This window comes from Natator depressus, chromosome 14, assembly GCF_965152275.1.
Source record: "Natator depressus isolate rNatDep1 chromosome 14, rNatDep2.hap1, whole genome shotgun sequence".
Lineage (NCBI taxonomy): Eukaryota > Metazoa > Chordata > Testudines > Cheloniidae > Natator > Natator depressus.
The window spans coordinates 42,844,463-42,863,068 of record NC_134247.1 but is presented as its reverse complement, the minus strand read 5'-3'; the positions used below and the strand labels follow the sequence as shown (position 1 = coordinate 42,863,068).

At 54.4% G+C, this 18,606-nt stretch overlaps 1 protein-coding gene and 1 pseudogene across 1 annotated transcript; both read right to left on the bottom strand.

The window, feature by feature from the left end:
• Positions 1-1,265: 1,265 nt before the first annotated feature.
• On the bottom strand, positions 1,266-2,774 carry LOC141998458 (acetylcholinesterase pseudogene; annotated as a pseudogene).
• A 9,575-nt stretch (positions 2,775-12,349) lies between these two features.
• On the bottom strand, positions 12,350-17,870 carry LOC141998445 (acetylcholinesterase-like). The gene is made up of 4 exons (XM_074971278.1): positions 17,750-17,870; positions 15,642-17,151; positions 13,445-13,593; positions 12,350-12,541 (listed from the first exon to the last, which is right to left on the bottom strand). The coding sequence occupies exons 2-4, from the start codon at positions 17,141-17,143 to the stop codon at positions 12,504-12,506; spliced, it is 1,689 nt and encodes a 562-aa protein (XP_074827379.1). The 5' UTR covers positions 17,144-17,151; positions 17,750-17,870; the 3' UTR covers positions 12,350-12,503.
• Positions 17,871-18,606: the final 736 nt, after the last annotated feature.

Below are 18,606 nucleotides of genomic sequence, written 5' to 3'. Positions count from 1 at the left end.
TGGTCAGCCAGGCGAAGAACTTGCAGTGCCGGGCAGGCGATGGCCCCTTGACCTGGGGCGGCTCCATGCCAATGCGGAAGAAGTTCTGCTCCGTGGGGTCATAGCGGGGCCACTGCTCCCTGCTGTTCCCTGCCCCTGTGGGATTCCTGGGAAGAAACACGCCCCACAGAGGTTAGTACCAGGCCTGGGCAGGGATGGGAACATGCTCCTGCTGGAATCTGACATCCCAGACCAAGGGGTCATTAAAGTTGCAAAGTCTAGCCCTTTTCCAAAATGGCTACCATCCCTTGTTGTTCCTAAGGAGAGTGAAGCCGCAGGCTGCCCTCCATTAAGATGGTGGCTACCTCCCGTCTCCTCACATGGGGCGATGCCACAGGTTGCCCTTTATAAAGATGGCTGCTGTCTCCAGTTGTTCTCAAGATTGAAGCCACAGGCTGCCCTAGGTTATGATGGCTGCCATTGGCCTACAGCCATTGCATAAAGTGAGACTGCTCCTAGGAACGACGGCATGGGTGGTGGGTATCATAGGCTGGGGGAGCTGTGGGCTCCAGTGGGGGGTGCAGAAGGGGCACGGCCTTGGGTTGAAGGGGCAGGGCTGGGGGGGCTAGCCTCCCCCAGCCAGCGGTTCACGTGCCACCCATGAACGATGGCCACTGTTTTCCGTTATCTAAGCCCTAAAAGTTAGTCTGCCATAGCTGACTGAGGAAGCTGTGCCGGCCCAACTCCCAGTGTTGGTAGAAGGATGGTGCTGTGAATGCAGTGGTTGTGGCTGTGGGAGGCGCTGTTCCTACACCAATGGAAAATCCCCTTCCCTCGAGGTAGGCCGTGTCTACACTATGGGGTGACCCCGGTCTAGCTACGGTGCCGGAGCCATGATCATATGGTCTTCGTAGCATAGACATCCCCTGAGTTTGTGTGGCAGGGCTGGGAAAGGGCAGGCAGAGTTCTGAGATCATGGGCTACTAGCTAAAAAACATGTTTCCTTTAATGAGAGCGGGTGTGTTCATGGGATCACCGACCTCTTGATAAGGGAAGAAGGCAATTATCCCTAACCAGGAAACAGGGGGCTCAGATTTTACGTCCCCGAAGTAAGTTCAGCTCTAGGTCAGGGGCTTCCACCAAATAGATTAACTGTTTTTCACAGGGACGCCTTCTTGCCATGGCATTGAGCCGGGTTTTCCTGGATGTTGTGTTCACCTGGCCAAAGGGTTACAGCGGCTCTCATGGTCTGGCTCAGGGGCACAAGAGGATTCTGGGGAATTCCCTTACCCGCTCCTGGCGAATTCTGACCAGTACTGCATCACCCTGCGGCTCAGCCCCACCTCAGCCTCCGTGTGCGTGTAGTTGGCTTCTCTCACGGACGCCAGGGTCCCAAACATAAAGAGCAGATCAGAGCTGTGTGGCACCCCCGTCCACTCAGGTGAAGACAAACCGCTGCTGCGGTGGGTGAAGTAGTAGGCATACACGGGGTTGCCAGCCTCCGCCTCTTGCCCAGCCATCTCGGCTACCGGGCACACAACGGAATAGTCACCAAAGATTTGTTCCATGGCCCATCGGTACTGTGCCTCCCCCTGCTCCTCCCCCTCCTGGCTGTACCGCTGTGCCATGTCCTGGACGGCCTTTTCTGGTGCCCCTGGCGCTATCAGCCTCACCAGTTTCAGCAGCTCATGCCACCCGATGGAGCTGGCGTTCTCCAGGTTGAAGCTGTGGACACTGCCCCTTAGCAAGTAGGAGCCTTCGTTGGCAGTGATGCCAGTCAGGATGGGTATTATAGGCTGGTCATGCTGGGCCTGGAGTAGCTTTGGTGGTGTATCAGGGAGGAAATCCCCATCTGGTGTTGGCCCAAAGGACGTCCCGATCAGATCCGGGTACTGCAAGACGGAGAACTCGTGTTTGGGGAACTCCCCGGGTTCCTTCCCCTGCAGGCAGCCCACCAGGGCGGTGTCGTCACCATCGGCGCAGCCCAGCAGCTGGCCCAGCCTCCAGCCTCTCTGCTTGGCCTTCGCGGGGGAAATCCAAGCCCACGGTGCTGTCGGGGCTCCGCTCTGCATCGCGACACGGGTGAAGAGGGGCCGGCTCCCCGGGGAGAGGAGGTGGAAGCCGACTGACGCAGCCCCGGCGCTCTGGCCAAAGAGCATCAAGTGGGCTGGGTCCCCACCGAAGGTGGCCGCGTTGTCCCGCAGCCAGTGCAGCGCCAGTCGCTGGTCCCACAGGCCAGCGTTCCCCGGGGCGGCCGGGGGCAGGGACAGGAAGCCCAGCGCCCCCAGCCGGTAGTTCATGGAGGCCACGATCACGTTCTCGGTGGCGGCTAAGAAGCGGCCACTGTGGAGCTCTACAGAGGTTGCACCCATATAAAACCCCCCGCCGTGGATCCAGACAAGGACGGGGGCCGGCACGGGAGGCCGGGGATGGGGCACCCAGACGTTGAGGAAGAGGCAGTCCTCGGACTGTGGCATACTGACGAAGAAAATTTCGGCATCAGGGTAACCAGTAAGCGGAGGCTGGTGGCAGGCCTTGCCGAAGCCGGTGGCCTGCAGGACGTGGCTCCAGGGCCGGTGGGGAAGTGGTTTCTGGAAGCGCAAGGCCCCCACGGGGGGCTCGGCGTAGGGGATGCCCAGGAAAGCTGTCACTGTGGCAGAACCGGCCGGGAGGCGCTTGCCCCGGATGGGGCCGCTGGTGGTGAGCACCACGGTGCCGTCGTCATCGGAACCAGAGCTGGGGCCCAAGAGGGAGAGGAGGAGCAGGGAGGGAACCACATGGAGGAGTCCCAGCATAGCAGCAGCTGGAAGGGATGTGTTGGAGAACTGTGTTATGAATTGTGTTAGTCAAATATATACTAAATAATGCAAGAGGCATGGATATTATATATATAACAGTATAAGAAAATATACAGGAATTTTTGCTTTTGCATGTGATTTTGATAATACAGCACTTTTGACTTTGCTGCAACCATTTGCACATCCAATAACTGGCTTGTGTGTCTGAGCTGTAAAATCTTTGGGCTGTGAATATAGCAGGATGAAGCTGAGGGTCAGGAGGGAGCTGTTAACGCCAGCTGGGCATGAAGAAGCAAACCACAGAAACAGAGCAGTAAGAAGTATAACAACTGTTGGAAGGTCAGAACACCTGGCGGGTGTGTGGATGTGTAAGAGCAAGGCAGAAATGGGCTAGGTGCAAGTCAAGATTAGCAGGAGAAGTAAAAGTGCATTAGTTTAGGTTACTTATTGTGATTTACGCACAAGAAGGTTGTTAACAAGGGCCTGTGGAGGGGGTGTCAGGTCTTTGTGGCCCAGGCTGGAGGCCCTGCTACTCTGCTGCACCCTGGCCCAGGAAACAGCTTTCTGAGAGGAAAAGAGCAGTGAATATTAGACCTTCCAGCTGGCAGCCATTTTGGACACCTGGTCCTCCAGCAGCTAGAAGGACTGGGGATAAGCAAGGGCCAATCAAGACCCAGCAGCCTGAAATTAAAGGACCTACTGGCTGCTAGCATGACAGTTCTTGGTTGGAGTTAGTGGAGTGAGCCCACAAGTTGAGTGTGGGCCAGGCTGGGCCACCATCAGTGGCTGGTGTTCAGAAGAAGCCCCGCTGATTCAGTCCCTGAGAGGGGATTTAACCTAGAAGGTGTGACGGAATACACCCCTGCATTCACACCCTTCACGCTATTGCAATAACCTTTGTGCAAAATATGCCATGTGAGGTATCATTTGAAAATGAATACCTCCCTGGTCAATAACGTCATGGTGAAATGTGTATAACAACATTCAGTGTAAAGTTATGAACATAAGCTGAAATCCGGTGTTTTTCAGACAAGTCTGGGGAGGGGGTAAACCTGTTTCTGAAGGATAAAGGACAAGGTGACACCCCAGCTAGGTGTCATCAAAGCTGAGGGGCCATCACCTGTCAAGTGGCCATTCTTTGGTAAGGAAGTGGAGCGGGGTGGGGGGCAGGAACAAACAGACCTGATCTTAGCAAGCAACAGCATGAAACCTCCTTCCCCCACTCCCAGACACCATGCCTCCTTGCTCTCAGTTGGAAAGAACTTTTTCTAGGGGTTACGCTCAGAAAAATGCATTTCAGAGGGTGACTGAACTATAAAAGCGAGGGGCAAAAACACCCCAGTGGTATCTCTCCCTATCCATCTCTCTCTTTTCATCTAAGAAGACAAAAGAAACAGCCACCGGGCTTTGGGAACAGATCCTGGCCTGAGAGTCTGGTCAGCAATGTACTGAACAGATGTGGTAAGGGACTTCACCTTGACCTGAGTCTAGTTTGTTAAGTTTAGAAAGTGTCTTATCTTTGTTGTAGCCATTCCTGACTTCATGCCTCATCACTTAAAATCTGTCTCTTTGTAGTTAGATAAACTTGTTTGATTCTTTAATTGAAACTCACCCAGTGTTGTGGATCGTTTGGGTAACTCTCTTTAAGGTAGCAGGCTGTTGTATGTTGATCCCCTTAGAGGAGCAATGGATCTGATATACCTGGACTGTACAGGAGAGGGCTGGACAGTGCAGAACACGTTTTTTGGGGAAAATTCAGGACTAGGAGTGTGTTGGGGTCACTCTGCAAGTAGTAACCCAGGCTGGTGGAACCCAGAGTGTGGCTGATGTTTGTGGACAGGCTGCTGGGGTCAGGATTGCTGGACCAGGGCTGTGGCTATACATGGACACTCAGGGTGTGACATGCATGCTGGCAGGCAAATTGTGAGGGACCCAGGTTGGAAGCTACAGCAGCAAAAGGCCCCCCAGGTTGCAGGGCATGTGGTGACACAGCCCCCCACTGGTCTGGATCGCACCCCGGAATGTGACAGAAGGGCAAGAAACTATTTTGTTCATAACTGGCCCTGAAGGGCAAGAAACTTCTCTATTCTGAGTTCATTGCACCCCAGAAGGAGGCTCTGGATTGTGTAGCCTGGCCAGAGGGCTGAGCCACAGAAGACCCATGGAAGTAGGCTGGCAGCCTGCCCAGGGGGCGGGGGGAGCCAAAGAGAGTGGCAGTACCACGCTGGGGCAGCAAGGGGGTGCTCAAGAAATGAGTGCAGCCTGCCTCAGGGGGTTAGAATAGACAGGTTAACCAACGAGGTGTTGTGGTCAACTGAGTTGGTGCCATACAGAGGAGTGAAGGTAGATGGAGGAGAGCAGAAAAGTGAAGAAGAGCCAGGGGGAAGAAGAGTCAAATGTCGCCGAGAGGGGCAGGTTTGAAAAGAGTGGAGCGTTTACTTTCCTTGCCTCATCTGGCTGTGTGTGTACGTATAGTTCACAGGCGGGAATAGCATTGGCACAAGGAACGGGATAGGGGTTCTGTTGCCCATCCATCTCCAGCCATCCAAATACAGACAGTAGGAGGGAGCTCCTGTTACCAGAATCGATCACCTTTTGCACATACAACCCTGTGGTCTGTCCCCGCCACAGCACTCCGGAGGCCCCAGCTCCGTGTCAGTGCACTTTGCTGTGTTCCCCACTGCAGTCAAGAGGCCCCTTCCTGCCAGGGACAAAGTTTAACAGGCTGGGACAGGCATCTACACACTCCTTGCCTGAGCTGAGGATAGAACCCAGGAGTCCTGGCTCCCAGCCCCGCACCTGGCTCTAACCCACTAGACTCCACTCCCCTCCTGGTGCCAAGGAGAGAACCCAGGAGTCCTGACTCTCAACCCACCCTGCTCCAACAGCTAGACCCAACTCCCCTCCTACAGCTGGGACTAGAACCCAGGAGTCCTGCCTCCCAGCCCATCCCCCTACTCTAACCACTAATCCCCACTCCCCTCCCAGAGCTGGGGATAGAAGCCAGGAGTCCTGCCCGGTTGCCTTGCATGACGTCTGCAGGAATTGTACCCGTGAGCCCAGCAGCTGCGAGCAAGGCTACGGAGGGGATGGAAACCATGAATTTGACTAAAGTCCATGAAACTCCCCCAAATCGAGTGGCTTCACAACCTGGCACAGGGGGCTGCAGTGCCACTCAGGTTTGGTCCACCTGCCCCTCTGTCTCCATCTATGGTGACCCTGTGTACCAGGTCCCAACACCCGGGGTGGGGGAATTGGACCCAGCAGCTGCTGCAGGGCGTGTGTGTGTGTGGGGGGGTGAGTGCGGGGGCAGGGGGGGAGCTCACTCTCCATCCCCATGGCCACCTGCTCCCTCCGTTTCTGTGACTGATCAGATTCCCCCCCACACCCTGCACCTCTGCAGTGAAATTGATAAAGAATGCTGTGAGATGATCATAGCCCTAGGGGTGAGATCTGGCTCTCGGGCAGGGCAGCTTATCTCTCCCATGTTGGAGCTGGTGGGACCCAGGCAGCTCAGACTCACTTGCTTCTCTCCTTGGTGCAGTCGCGGCTTCGTGGCCCTTGCAGGGTTTCGTGCTGAGTGCGAAGGGTATTGGCTGGTGCTGAAGCTGACTGGATGCCTCACAGATGCTGAGAAAGGCAACCAGCCACCGGCGCATATTTATCTTCAGGTCGGCTCTGCAAACACAGTGCGAGGGGGATCTGGACCAACCGGATGGCACTGTTGGGTTGGAGCCAAGGGGTTTGGAAACAGAGATCCAGGGGGGGTAAACAGCATGAGTAAGGATATGATTTGGTTACAGAGGTCATGGATTCCATGACTTTAACAGAGCTCCCTGACTTCCGCTTCAGCCCCAGCCAGTGACGCTCTGTCAACCCATCATGGCAGGTGGGGCCAATGCTTCAGCCCCCCCCCCGCAGCCAGTGGGGCTCCGGCTGTCAGCCCCCCACGGCCAGTGGGGGTTCGGCAGTCAGTCCCCAAAGCACGGGGCTTCGACTTCCATGATTTATGGTTTATTGCCCATCTACTGCCCGTGAATGTTAATAAAAATCCCTGTGCCAAAATCTTAACCTTAAGCATGAGATTTCTAGGGACGGAAGGGCTGTGATCCCTGAATTGCAGCCACCTCTGGGGTGGGACAGCCGATAACAGCAGCACAATAGACTGTTCCAATTCCATTGCCCAGCACTGAGAGGCAGCCACCTCTGGGGTGGGGCAGCTGGGTACCAGGAAGCGAATGGGGAATCCTGTGTCCAAATAAAGCAGAAGTGGATTTTAGAGAGGCAGGCAGAATGGAATATATAAAGGGGGTATTTAGCCAGGAGACCGGAGTTCATACCCTACCGATGAGTGAAAGTGCTAGGGGATGTTGAAAGACAAAGCAGGGACAGTGATTTGCTTATTTATTACTTTGGCTGAATTCGATTTAAACAAAAAATGTTGACAGAGAATATCGATCTTTATCTTTAACCAGATTTTTCTATTTCTAGCCATTAAAAATTTTTCACAAAGGTACGGGGTGTTGTGTCAAACAGTAATTATTTAATGACAGTGGATGCGGGGATTCAAAAAGGTAAAGCCTTTTAAACAGTTAAAACACAAGTGGTCAACGTCAAACGGCAATCTATACAAAGTCAATAGCCTTAAATCTACGGTGTCCTCAAGCAGCAGGGGAATTAAACTCTGGAACAGACTTCCAGCTGAGGTTATGGAATCTCTCACTGGAGGTTTTTAAGGACAGACTGGATAAAGACCTGTCAGGGATGGTCTAGGTTTATTTGGTCCTACCTCAGCACAGGGGGCTGGACTTGATGACTTTTCAAGGCCCCTTCCAGTCCCACATTTCTATGTTTCTTCTTACTTGGCCTATCTGTAAATTTCCAAGATTATCGGTGGAAATATTTTTTGCACCTGTTTACCATGGAGGCGATGTCGACAGACATTTACCGTTAAAAATCGGTTCATCCCAAGTGTAGTTATTTCTCATGTGCAAGGCAGACTGTCCTGCAGCATCGCGCCCCCTAGTGGCACACTGGGACATTGGGGACAGCGCTGATTGTCAGGGACAGCACCCATACAGTGCTCCCTGTCATATCTGCTGACTTCGGTCGGGCTCCTTTGAAATCCTACCCGTTCTGCATTCGCTGGTGAGAGCCGCTCCAGGCAAGATCCTGGTTTTGACAACACGTGGTTGGGTCACGATCATTAGTGAGAGCTGTGGAAATGTTTGTTCCTCCTGGGTCTGAAATTGCCCTAAGTTCCCTGGGTTGCTTCTCTTAATAATCACTATAGGAGTTTTGTTATTTCTAGTTGCCAGCGTTGGTCACTGTGGACCTGAGTTGGATGAGTCACAGCTGAGTGCATGTTACATCAAAAAATGTCACCTGGATATCTGGTGTGGTAGCAGAGGAGGGGCAGCGCTGTGGGGTGGGACTGAGGGGAAATGGGAGAGCTATGGGAGGAGATGGGGGGCAGCCCAGGGCTGGTATAGCAGGGGGCTGCAGGCTGAGATTGAAACACATCAGCAGAGCTGGAATAGCAGGATGCTGTGGGTCAGGCCTGAGGGGCATTCGCAGAGTTGTGGAGTATGGGGTGGAGGAGCCTAGAGCTGGGGTAGCAGGATGCTATGGGTCAGGACTCAGGGACATCGGCAGAGCTCCGGGGAATAGGGGAGCTCAGGAGTGTGAGCATATAGCCGGGGGCTGTGGGTCAGGAGTGAGTAGGTGTCATGTTAGTTTTTCTCCTGTTGCTAATTTAATGTATCTCCATCCTGTTTGTTCTCCTGTTGATCCAAACCAACCACTGGCCCTTTCCCTACATCATTCCTCCCTGGGAAATTCCTGCCCAGGGTGTTCCCAGGCCTCAGAACTGGCGGTGTGCCTCCTGAACACTATTTACACCAGGAAGCTGTCGTCTCTCTGCATGAGGGAATTGTCTCTCCTTGGCCCAATGTCTGCCAGACAGTGACCCAGAGAAGCCCATCGTGGCCCAGGCTCTGCTCCATGCAGCCTCTGCCATGCTGTGTCTCATGTCGGGGGGTAGGTCTGGAGGAGGGGGTGTCATGGCTCGGCCTGTGCAGAGACTTGGGGACAGCTTTGGCTGGCTTGGCCCCTATGGCCAGCAGGGGGGATTCTGGTACAGTGTATACCCCACAGGTCTGTGCAGGCTGCAGGGGGACTGCGCACAGATGGGCACCACCTCTCTCTCTCCCTTCATCTCTCTATCTCCCCCTACTCCGCCCATCTCTCTGACTCCTTCTCTGTGTCCATTTGCACCCTGCTGTGGGGGGCCTGCAGTGCCGGGAGTGCGCCATTGTGATCCCCCAGGTTGGCCGCATGCCAAAGGGGGACACCTGCACCGCTGGGCCGGGCCAGTTCTGCAGCGACATCACAGTCATCGAATGTGAGTCTGAGACACCCCCATTCACCCTCCCTTATGTGCCTTCATTTACACACAAACCCCCATGGTCACCAGCCGGGAGAGAATCCAGGACCTTCAGCGCCACAGCAAAGAGCTGTCACTTGGACTGAAAAGAGAGCTATCTTAGCTTGCAGCAGTGGTAGGGCTATTATCTGATGGGGGACAGCTGCCAGAGGACTAGTGTGTGACTCGATCTCTGACCTAAAAGTCACAATATTACAACAAAAAGACTTCAAAAACAGACTCCAACGAGAGACTGCTGAATTGGAATTAATTTGCAAACTGGATACAATTAATTTAGGCTTGAATAGAGACTGAGAGTGGATGAGTCATTACACAAAGTAAAACTATTTCCCCATGTTTATTCCCCCCCCCCCCCCCCGCACTGTTCCTCAGACGTTCTTGTTAACTGCTGGAAATGGCCCACCTTGATTATCACTACAAAAGGTTTTCTTCCCTCTTCACCCTCCCTCCCCGCTCTCCTGCTGGTAATGGCTCATCTTAAGTGATCACTCTCCTTACAGTGTGTATGATAACACCCATTGTTTCATGTTCTCTGTGTATATAAATCTCCCCACTGTATTTTCCACTGAATGCATCCGATGAAGTGAGCTGTAGCTCACGAAAGCTTATGCGCAAATAAATTGGTTAGTCTCTAAGGTGCCACAAGTCCTCCTGTTCTTTTTGCGAATACAGACTAACACGGCTGCTACTTTGAAAACTGAATTAATGATTCAACCCCCCCACCCCCGCCACCCATTCCTGCACTATCACACAATGTTTAGCTCAGGACATGGGGGGCTGCCTCTGTCCTTGGGTCCCAGGATGGCGTCTGCCTTAGGTGGTCTCACCCAGACCATTTAGGAGCAGGTGATGCCGTGTAAATGGGCAGGGGGAAGAGGGGGAGATGGGTAACTTCAAGAGGCTGGCTGGGGTGGGGGAAGTGATTCTGGGCGGTGCCTCTTATGGCAGAGGCTGGGAGCAGAAGGGTTGTTGGGCGGAGCAGCTATGGGCGTGTGTGTGTGGAGGGGGCAGATTTTCAGCCTCCAGCTCTGGGACGTGTGTGTGGCAGGGGCCCATATTGCCAAACGTAGGAATTCAAGTCAGACCCCTCCCCCACCCCGTAAATCACGAGATTGTCCCCAAAATAATATTTTAAAAAAGCAACAGCTCATCTTCTGTCTGTCTTTTGATTTTTGAACTCCCCCCCCCCTTCCCGTGTGTGTGTGTGTGCGTGCGAAAATCAGTCTGGCCAACGATCCCAAATCGATTGGGTCAGGCGGTTGTGGCCCCTGGTTTCTTCCCACCACCCTGCCCAGCTATTCCTGCTGCTCCCCCAAACTCCCCCACCCATCCTGTCTCTCCAGTGCCCCCATCAGTTCCATCCCCACCCAGTCCCTGATCCCATCCGTCCTGTCCCCCAGCCTCAGCTCTGCTGCTCCTGGGGTTCTTCAACCCCCACCCCCAGGGCTGGGGGGGGGCTGCATCAGGGACCCCCCCTTGCAGCCCGGGAGGGGGCAGCTCCAGGGGCTCTTCATCCCCCAGTGCCCCTTCCCAGGCAGGGGCAGGAGCAGAGGCACGGTCATGACCCCATTGCTCACAGGAAGGGCAGGGGAAGGAGAGGGCAGGGCTGTCCTGAGCTGCAGAGCTCCTTTCGCCCTCGCATGAGAACAGCTTTGGGCTGTGGAGAGGAAGGGGCCCATGCTAACCCTCTCCTCAAGCCCCTACCAACCTTAGCCAACTTCAGACCCCTAAACTTAGGCCTGAGCCAGCCCCAATTCTGCTTCCTTCCTTGCCTATGCAGGTGGTAACCCTATGACCTCACCACCTGTCTGCAGAGCCCCGCTCACCCTGTCAGAGCTGGAGAAATAATCCTAAAGGCACCAGCAAATGATGACAGAAATGGTGTGATGCTTCTTCAACTGGGAGCTGAGCAGAGCTGAGCCATGGGGCATGCTGGAAGTCGGGATCTGGGGGGCTTGCCCTTCTCAGAGGGTCTGAGCCTCTTTCCCTGCCCTCTGTGCACATGCCAGTATACGGGGGTCCCCCATCCCTCTCAGGAGTGTTTGAGCCTCTTTCCCTGCACTCTGGAAAGCACATGCTCGGGGGGTCTGCACCACCAGCTCTAGCTACTGGGAGAATGAGTAGGTGATGGGATATGAGCCTTTCCCCTCTAGGGGCTGCCGACTGCCATCCAGCCCCACAGACTGCAGGGAACTGTCTGGCTCATGGGAATGGGGAAAGAGACATGGGGTCTTTGGGTGGCTCTGGTTCCAGTGTTGATCATTCCCATCGGTGCATAGTGAGTTGTGGAGGCTCAGTCCAGCCCCCCTGTCCCAAACCCCTCCAGCTCCTGAGCAGGGAGGCTGGGGGCTGATTGTACCACAGAGTCCCTGCTCCCAGAGAGGATCTGTGCAGGGAAGTGGTCATGGTGAGGGGGGCTGTGTATGTTTGTGGAGCTCTTTCTGTCCCTATACCCACTTAATCTCCTCTCTGTACACTTCCAGCTGATTGGGCAAGAACCTGTCTCTGTGGCTTGTATAATGGCCCACAAGTGTCATCAATAAACCACTGATTTCCTTAGATTCCCTGGTATGTATGGTTCTTTCTTACTGTCCACTGAGCACCATCACGGAGGAGATTGGGGTCTAGTGGGTTAGAGCACAGAGGATGGAATTCATGACTCCTGGGTTCTCTCCTAAGGACCGGAAGGGGAGTGGGATCTAGTGGTTAGAGCAGAGGAGGGCTGGGAGTTAGGACTCCTGGGTGTTATCTCCAGCTTGGAGATGAGAGTAGGGTTTAGTGGACTAGACAAATGTGAGCTGGAAGCCAAGATGCCTGGGTTCGATCCCAGTTCCATGAGGGCATTTGGGTCTAGTTGGCTAGACCAGGGGAGGCTGGGCATCCGGACTTTTGGGTTCCATATCTGGCTCTGGATGCACAGTGTGATCTCTGGGTTTCATCATTTGCCTGTTCAAACCCCAGAGGATCATTTAGCTCCACCACCAATGTAATCGGTGTCCCCCATTATCACAACACTTAACTCCTAACCCAACCCCCAACACACACACTATCCCCCCTGCTCAGGAGCAGCTAATCATCAGACAGATAACATGTCTCCAGACTGCATATGCTTTAATGCACTGGGGGTGGAGGGATTGCAGAGGGAGGGCCAATCCATGGCCCAAGGAGGTTTATTAGCAGGATCCTCATCAGTGAATTGGCAGGTGCTAACAGGAACTGGATGCTCTTGTCTGCAGGGAACGTTCCCTCTGTGAGGGGATTGTAATTGCTCAAGTCTTCATTCACTGCTCCCTGGGCTGGGCACGTCCTGGGTCTGCTCCTGCAGGACACACAGCGAGTGAGGTTAACAGCAGTGGGGATGAGCTCAGACTATGTAGCATTTGGTCTACTTGTAAACGGGAGGGGAGACCTGCAGGGGAAACCAGGTGCTGGATGGGCTCAGCCCCCTACAGTCAGTGCTATTCCCCGTGCACTAAGGGGCGCTATGCTGCAAAGAGCGACGTGGGGAGTTCAGGAGTTGGCTGTCCTTCCACAGTCAGTGCTCCTCCCAGTGCTACATTTTAGCAGTAGGGGATGCTGTGCTGCTCGATTTTCCATGTTTCCCAGCATCTGTGAACTCCGGTGTCCAATGTGCAAGGCTCTGTTTTGCCACCCCTAAGAGCTCCCCTGGCACAAAAGATTCCCAGTGGATATGGAATTCTCCTTCATTTCCTGTGCTACACAGTTACACAGCAGTCACGCCTCTCCCCAGAGCCAGCTGTGTTTCTTTCTGTCATTGCCCCTTTTCCCATTTTGGGCCACCTGCCCCTTGCCCCCACTATCCTTGGATCCCTCCCTCCATCCCCATTCACCGTGATGGGGATCCCCTTCTGAGTTCAAGCCTCCTCCACTGGAAGTGGGGGTACAGGAGATTGGGCTGGTACAGGAAACACGGGTGCCATCCTCCTTCCCAGAGTGGCTGAGCAAGTGAAGATGGGGTAGAACCTGAGGGTCCCTATAGCAGATGGGTTCTGGTGTCCCTAGGATAATTGAGATCTACCCCAGGCAGGAGAATGGGGCAACTCTAGGAGGCCAGAAGATCCCATGGAAATGGGTATCTCCCCTTTAGGGGGTGCCAGCTCCAATCCAGGTCGAAGGTGTGGGGAGAGACTGACTCAGGGGGGTGGGAACATAAGGCCTTTCTCCTCTAGGGCTGCCATCCTCCGACTCCACTGATGCTCACCTGCGAGCAGTGATTCCAAGAAACCGCAGCGCCGGGCGGGCGATATCTTCTCGACCCTGGGTGGCTCCGTGCTGATGTGCTCAAAGTTCTGCTTTGTGGGGTCGTAGCGGGGCCACTGCTTCCCTCTGTCCCCCAACCCCAAAGGAGTCCTGGGGGAAAATTCAACATGCCACACAGAGGTTAGTATCTGGACTTGGCAGAGAGGGGAACAAACTCCAACTGGAGTTTGACATCCCAGGTGCAGGGGTGATTAGCAGCCAACTTGAAAAATTTGACCCCTTTCCTAAATAGCTCCCATCCGCTCTTGTTCCCAATGAGCATGAAGCCACAGGCTGCCCTTAGTTAAGATGGTCACTTCCTCTTGTTTGTCTCATATGGGGTGAGGCTACAGGCTAAAGATGGCCACTGTCTCCCATTGATCTTGATGACATTGAAGCCACAGTCTGCTATGAGTCACGATGGCTGCCATTGGCCTACAGCCCTTTGCAAAGTGAGATTGCCCCTAGGAAAGATGGCCACTGTTCCGAATTGTTTCCAAAGGGACTGAAGCCAGGCTTCCCCCAGGGAAGATGGGCATCCTTTGTGCTCACAGATGTAGGAAGAGGCAGTGTGGGGAGTGGAGTAACATGAGGGGAGAGGGAAAGTCACAGGGGTGTTAGGGAACAAGGGGGCACAGATAGGAGGATCTGCACTGGAAGATGGTCCAAAATCACTATATGTCCTTTCTTTAGATTGCCTCTCTGACGCGTCCTTCCAAACTGAACTGCCCTAATCAAAAATGGCCACCCTCTCCCACTGTGCTGGATGAGACTGAAGTTACAATGATTGCCTTGAGTTGGCTGCCATTTTCATACAGTCCTTGCATGTGCCATCTAGGCTGTCCCTAGGAAAGATGGCCACCACCTGCCATTGTTCTTAAGGAGCCAGAAGCCAGAGGCTGCCCTGAGTTAAGATGGCCTCCCTCTGTCTGAAGCCTGGGAAGTAGCAGGGACGTTGCCTGTAACAAAGATGGCAGCGGCAGCCTGTGGGAAGAGCAGCTCTTTGGCTCGCTCTGGAGGTGAAGAGCTGGACCAGAGTCGGCCTTTTCTGTCTGCTGATGGGCTAAATGCATACGCAGCTTCCAGGCTCCCCCTGTGGGTACATGGGGAAGTGGGATGAGGCTCCCGCCAGCCCGCAGGTGTAATTTGCATAGACGTCCCAGGTGCTCCGTGCAGTGCCCGCCGGGGATTTCCCCATGTTTGACACTCACGGTCTGTGTCACGTTGGCTGCGGGACTGCGGGGAGGGGAAGAAGGTGGCAAGTGTGAGAATGCATGGGGGCGGGGTTAGCAAGTGGCCTTCCCTAGATTCATAGACTCCAAGGCCAGAAGGGAGCATTCTGGTATCAGTTCTCTTCAGTTCCTAAAGTCTGATTTATATTCATTACTATCAACTTTCCCTGTCTTCCATGTGTTGGATTTTTTTTTTTTTTTAATTTTCACAGCTGCCTTCACTTCCCTAGTCTGGGAATTACTGGGCCCAAGCTGGGTGGTGTGAACCAATAGGCGGAAGGCTGAAGAGATTTGTATTGGAGCCTTGCTGGCTTATTTCCGGTGCAAGGGCACAAGTCTTTGTATCTAAGCCCAGGTATACCCTTAAATCTTAAATGGCCACATTTATCTCAGTCAGAGATGTGAAAAAACCACCCCCCTGACTGCCACAGCTGGGCTGACCTAGCCCTAGGGCAGCTGCAGTTATGTTGAAGGAAAGATGCTTTTGTTAAGGTAGCTCCCGATTTTTGGGCAAGTGATATTCCTGCAGTTCTGGAGCAACCCCTTTTGCTGCTGCAGGCTGTATTTATGCCTGTGCAGTCTCCATAGCATAGACATCCCCTGAGTTTGTGTGGCAGGGCTGGGAAAGGACAGGCAGAGTTTTGAAAGCACTGGCTACTAGGTAAAAAACCTTGTGTCTTTGAATGAGAATTCGTAGGATTGCCGACATTCGGATGAGGGAAGAAGGGAATTAACCCTAACCTGGAACCAGGGGACTTAGCTTTTATTTCACTGAAGTAAGTTCAGCTCTAGGTCAGGGGCTTCAACCAAATAGATTTACTGTTGTTCTAAGGGACCCCTTCTTTGACATGGCATTGAGCAGGTCTTCCTGGATGTTGGGGATACCTGGCCAAAGAGTTACAGATGGATTGTGGGGGATTCCCTTACCCGCTGCTGGCAAACTCTGCAAAGTGCCGCATTCCCATGTGGCTCAGCGCCACCTCAGCCTCCGTGTGCGTGTGGTTGGCTCCTCCTACAGATGCCAGGGTCCCGAACACGTAGGGAAACCCAGAGCCGTGTGGCACCCCCGTCCATTCAGGTGTAGACAAGCTGCTGGTGCGGTGGGTGAAGTAGTAGGTGTACACAGGATTGCGAGCCTCTGCTTCCCGACTAGCCATCTCGGCTACCGGGCACACAAATAGGTAGTCACCAGTAATTTGATCCATGGCCCATCGGTAGCGTGCCTCGCCCTGCCCCTTCCCCTCCTGGCTGTACCGCAGTGCCACAGCCCGGACAGCCTCTTCTGGGGCTCCTGGAACCACCAGCCTCACCACCTGCAGCAGCTCCTCCCAGCCGATGGAGCTGGCGTTCTCCAGGTTGAGTCCGGGAGCACCAAATATTAACATATAGGAGCCTTCATTGGCAGTGAAACCAGCCCCGATTGGTATATGGTGGCTCTGCTTAGCCTGCAGGAGTCTTGGTGGTGTATCAGGGAGGAAATCCCCATCTGGCGTCGGCACAAAGGGCAGCCCCAGCAGCTCCTTGCGGCGCAAGACGGAGAACTCGTGTTTGGGGAACTCCCCGGGTTCCTTCTCCTGCAGGCAGCCCACCAGGGCCATGTCATCGCTATCGGTGCAGCCCAGCAGCTGGCCCAGCCTCCGGCCTCTCTTCTTGGCCTCCTCAAGCGAAATCCAAGCCCATGGTGCATTCGGGGCTCCACTCAGCAGCATGGCGCGGGTGAAGAGGGGCCGGCTCCCTGGAGAGAGGAGGTGGAAGCCGACTGACGCAGCCCCAGTGCCCTGGCCGAAGAGCAGGAAATGGGCCGGATCCCCTCCGAAGGCGGCTGCATTGTCCTGCAGCCAGCGCATCGCCAGTCGCTGGTCCCATAGGCCGACGTTCCCCGGGGCGGCCGGGGGCAGGGACAGGAAGCCCAGCGCCCCCAGCCGGTAGTTCATGGAAGCCACGATCAGGTTCTCGGTGGCAGCTAAGAAGCGCCCATCATAGACGTCGAGTGAGGCTGCACCTGAGAAGAACCCCCCGCCATGGATCCAGACGAGGATGGGGGCCGATGTGAGGGGCCGGGGATGGGGCACCCAGACGTTGAGGAAGAGGCAGTCCTCGGACTGTGGCGTTTTGGGTGTCCATGTTTCGGTCTCAGGGTAACCAGTTAGTCGAGGCTGGGGGCAGGCGTTGCCGAAGCTGGAGGCCTCCAGGACTTGGCTCCAGAGATGGTGGGGAAGTGGTTTCTGGAAGCGCAAGGCCCCCACGGGGGGCTCAGCATAGGGGATGCCCAGAAAGGCCGTCACTGTGGCGGAGCCAGCCTGGAGGTGCTTGCCCCGGATGGGGCCGCTGGTGGTGAGCACCATGGTGTCATCATCCTCCAAACCAGAGCTGGGGCCTGGCAGGGACAGGAGGAGGAGGCAGGGGACTACGGGAAGAAGTCCCAGCATTGCAGCAGCTGTAAGGGAAACCCCCCAAGAGGGAGTTATAGGGAATGGATCTGGAGCCTTTCCCCTCTAAGGGGTGCTGGCTTCCATCCAGACCCAGCCACCTAAATCCAGACAGCAGGTCAGAGCTCCTTATATCAGCCTGGATCCCCTTTAGAAAATACAACCCAAACCCCATGTCTTTTCTGTCTATGCTCCAGCTCACTGCTGAGCTCCAGATGTGCGTCAGCACTGAGTCTAGCTCTGGAAGAGGAGTGAGGTCTAGTAGGTTATAATGTGGGGAAGGGGGACTGGGAGCCAGGACTCCTGTGTTTCATCCCCATCTCTGGGAGGATATTGGGGTCTAGTGGGTTTCGAGTAATGGGGTCCGGGGAGCCAGGACTCCTCAGTTCTATCCCCAGCTTTGGGATGGGAGTGGGGTCTTTTGGGTTAGAGCAGGGGAGGCTGGGAGTCAGGACTCCCGGGTTCTAGCCCCATGTTTGAGAATGGGGTCCATGGAAAGGGTATTAGCTGGGCAGTTACAAGAGTGATCCCACTTCCCACTTCTTCCATTTCCTTCTCTCCCTTGACCCCTCTGTCCCTATCTCGCAGCCAGTGGCACAGACTCACCTACCCTTCTCGTTGGTGCAATCGCAGTGTTGTGGCTCTCTCTATGTCTCACAGCTCAGGACGGAGGTGGACGGGGGATGCTGGAGCAAATGGGAAGCCTCCAATGCTGAGAATAACAGCCAGGGAGCAGCCACTGGGGCTTATTTATCCTCAAATCTTTGACCTCGTTGGCCTGTGCACACAAAGCGGGAGGAGGATCTGAGCTGGAGGATGGGGCTGTTGGGGAAGAGCCAAGGGCTTTGCAAACAGACTCAGGTGGGTAAACAGCGTGAGAGTTCTAGGGGTAGATGGGCCACGATCCCTGAATTGCAGCCACCTTGGAGGATGCGGGTGGGTCCGCTGGGTACTCGGAAGTTCATAAGGAATCGTGTGTCCAAATAAAGCACATGTAGATTTTAGGGGAGGGGGCAGAAAGGAATAACTGAAGGGGGCATATAGACAGGAGACTAGGGTTCATTCCGCACCACTGAGAGAAATTGATAGGAGATCATAGAATCCTAGGACTGGAAGGGACCTCGAGAGTTCATCTAGTCCAGTCCCCTGCACTCATGGCAGGACTAAGTATTATCTAGACCATCCCTGACAGGTGTTTGTCTAGCCCGCTCTTAAAAATCTCCAATGATGGAGATTCCACAACCTGCCCGGGCAATTTATTCCAGTGCTTAACCCCCCTGACAGTTATAAAGTTTCCCTAATGTCCAACCTAAACCTCCCTTGCTGCAATTTAAGCCCACTGCTCCTCGTCCTATCCTCAGAGGCTAAGGAGAATAATTTTTCTCCTCCTCCTTGTAACAACCATTCATATTCTTGAAAACTGTTATGTCCCCTCTCAGTCTTCTCTTCTCCAGACTAAACAA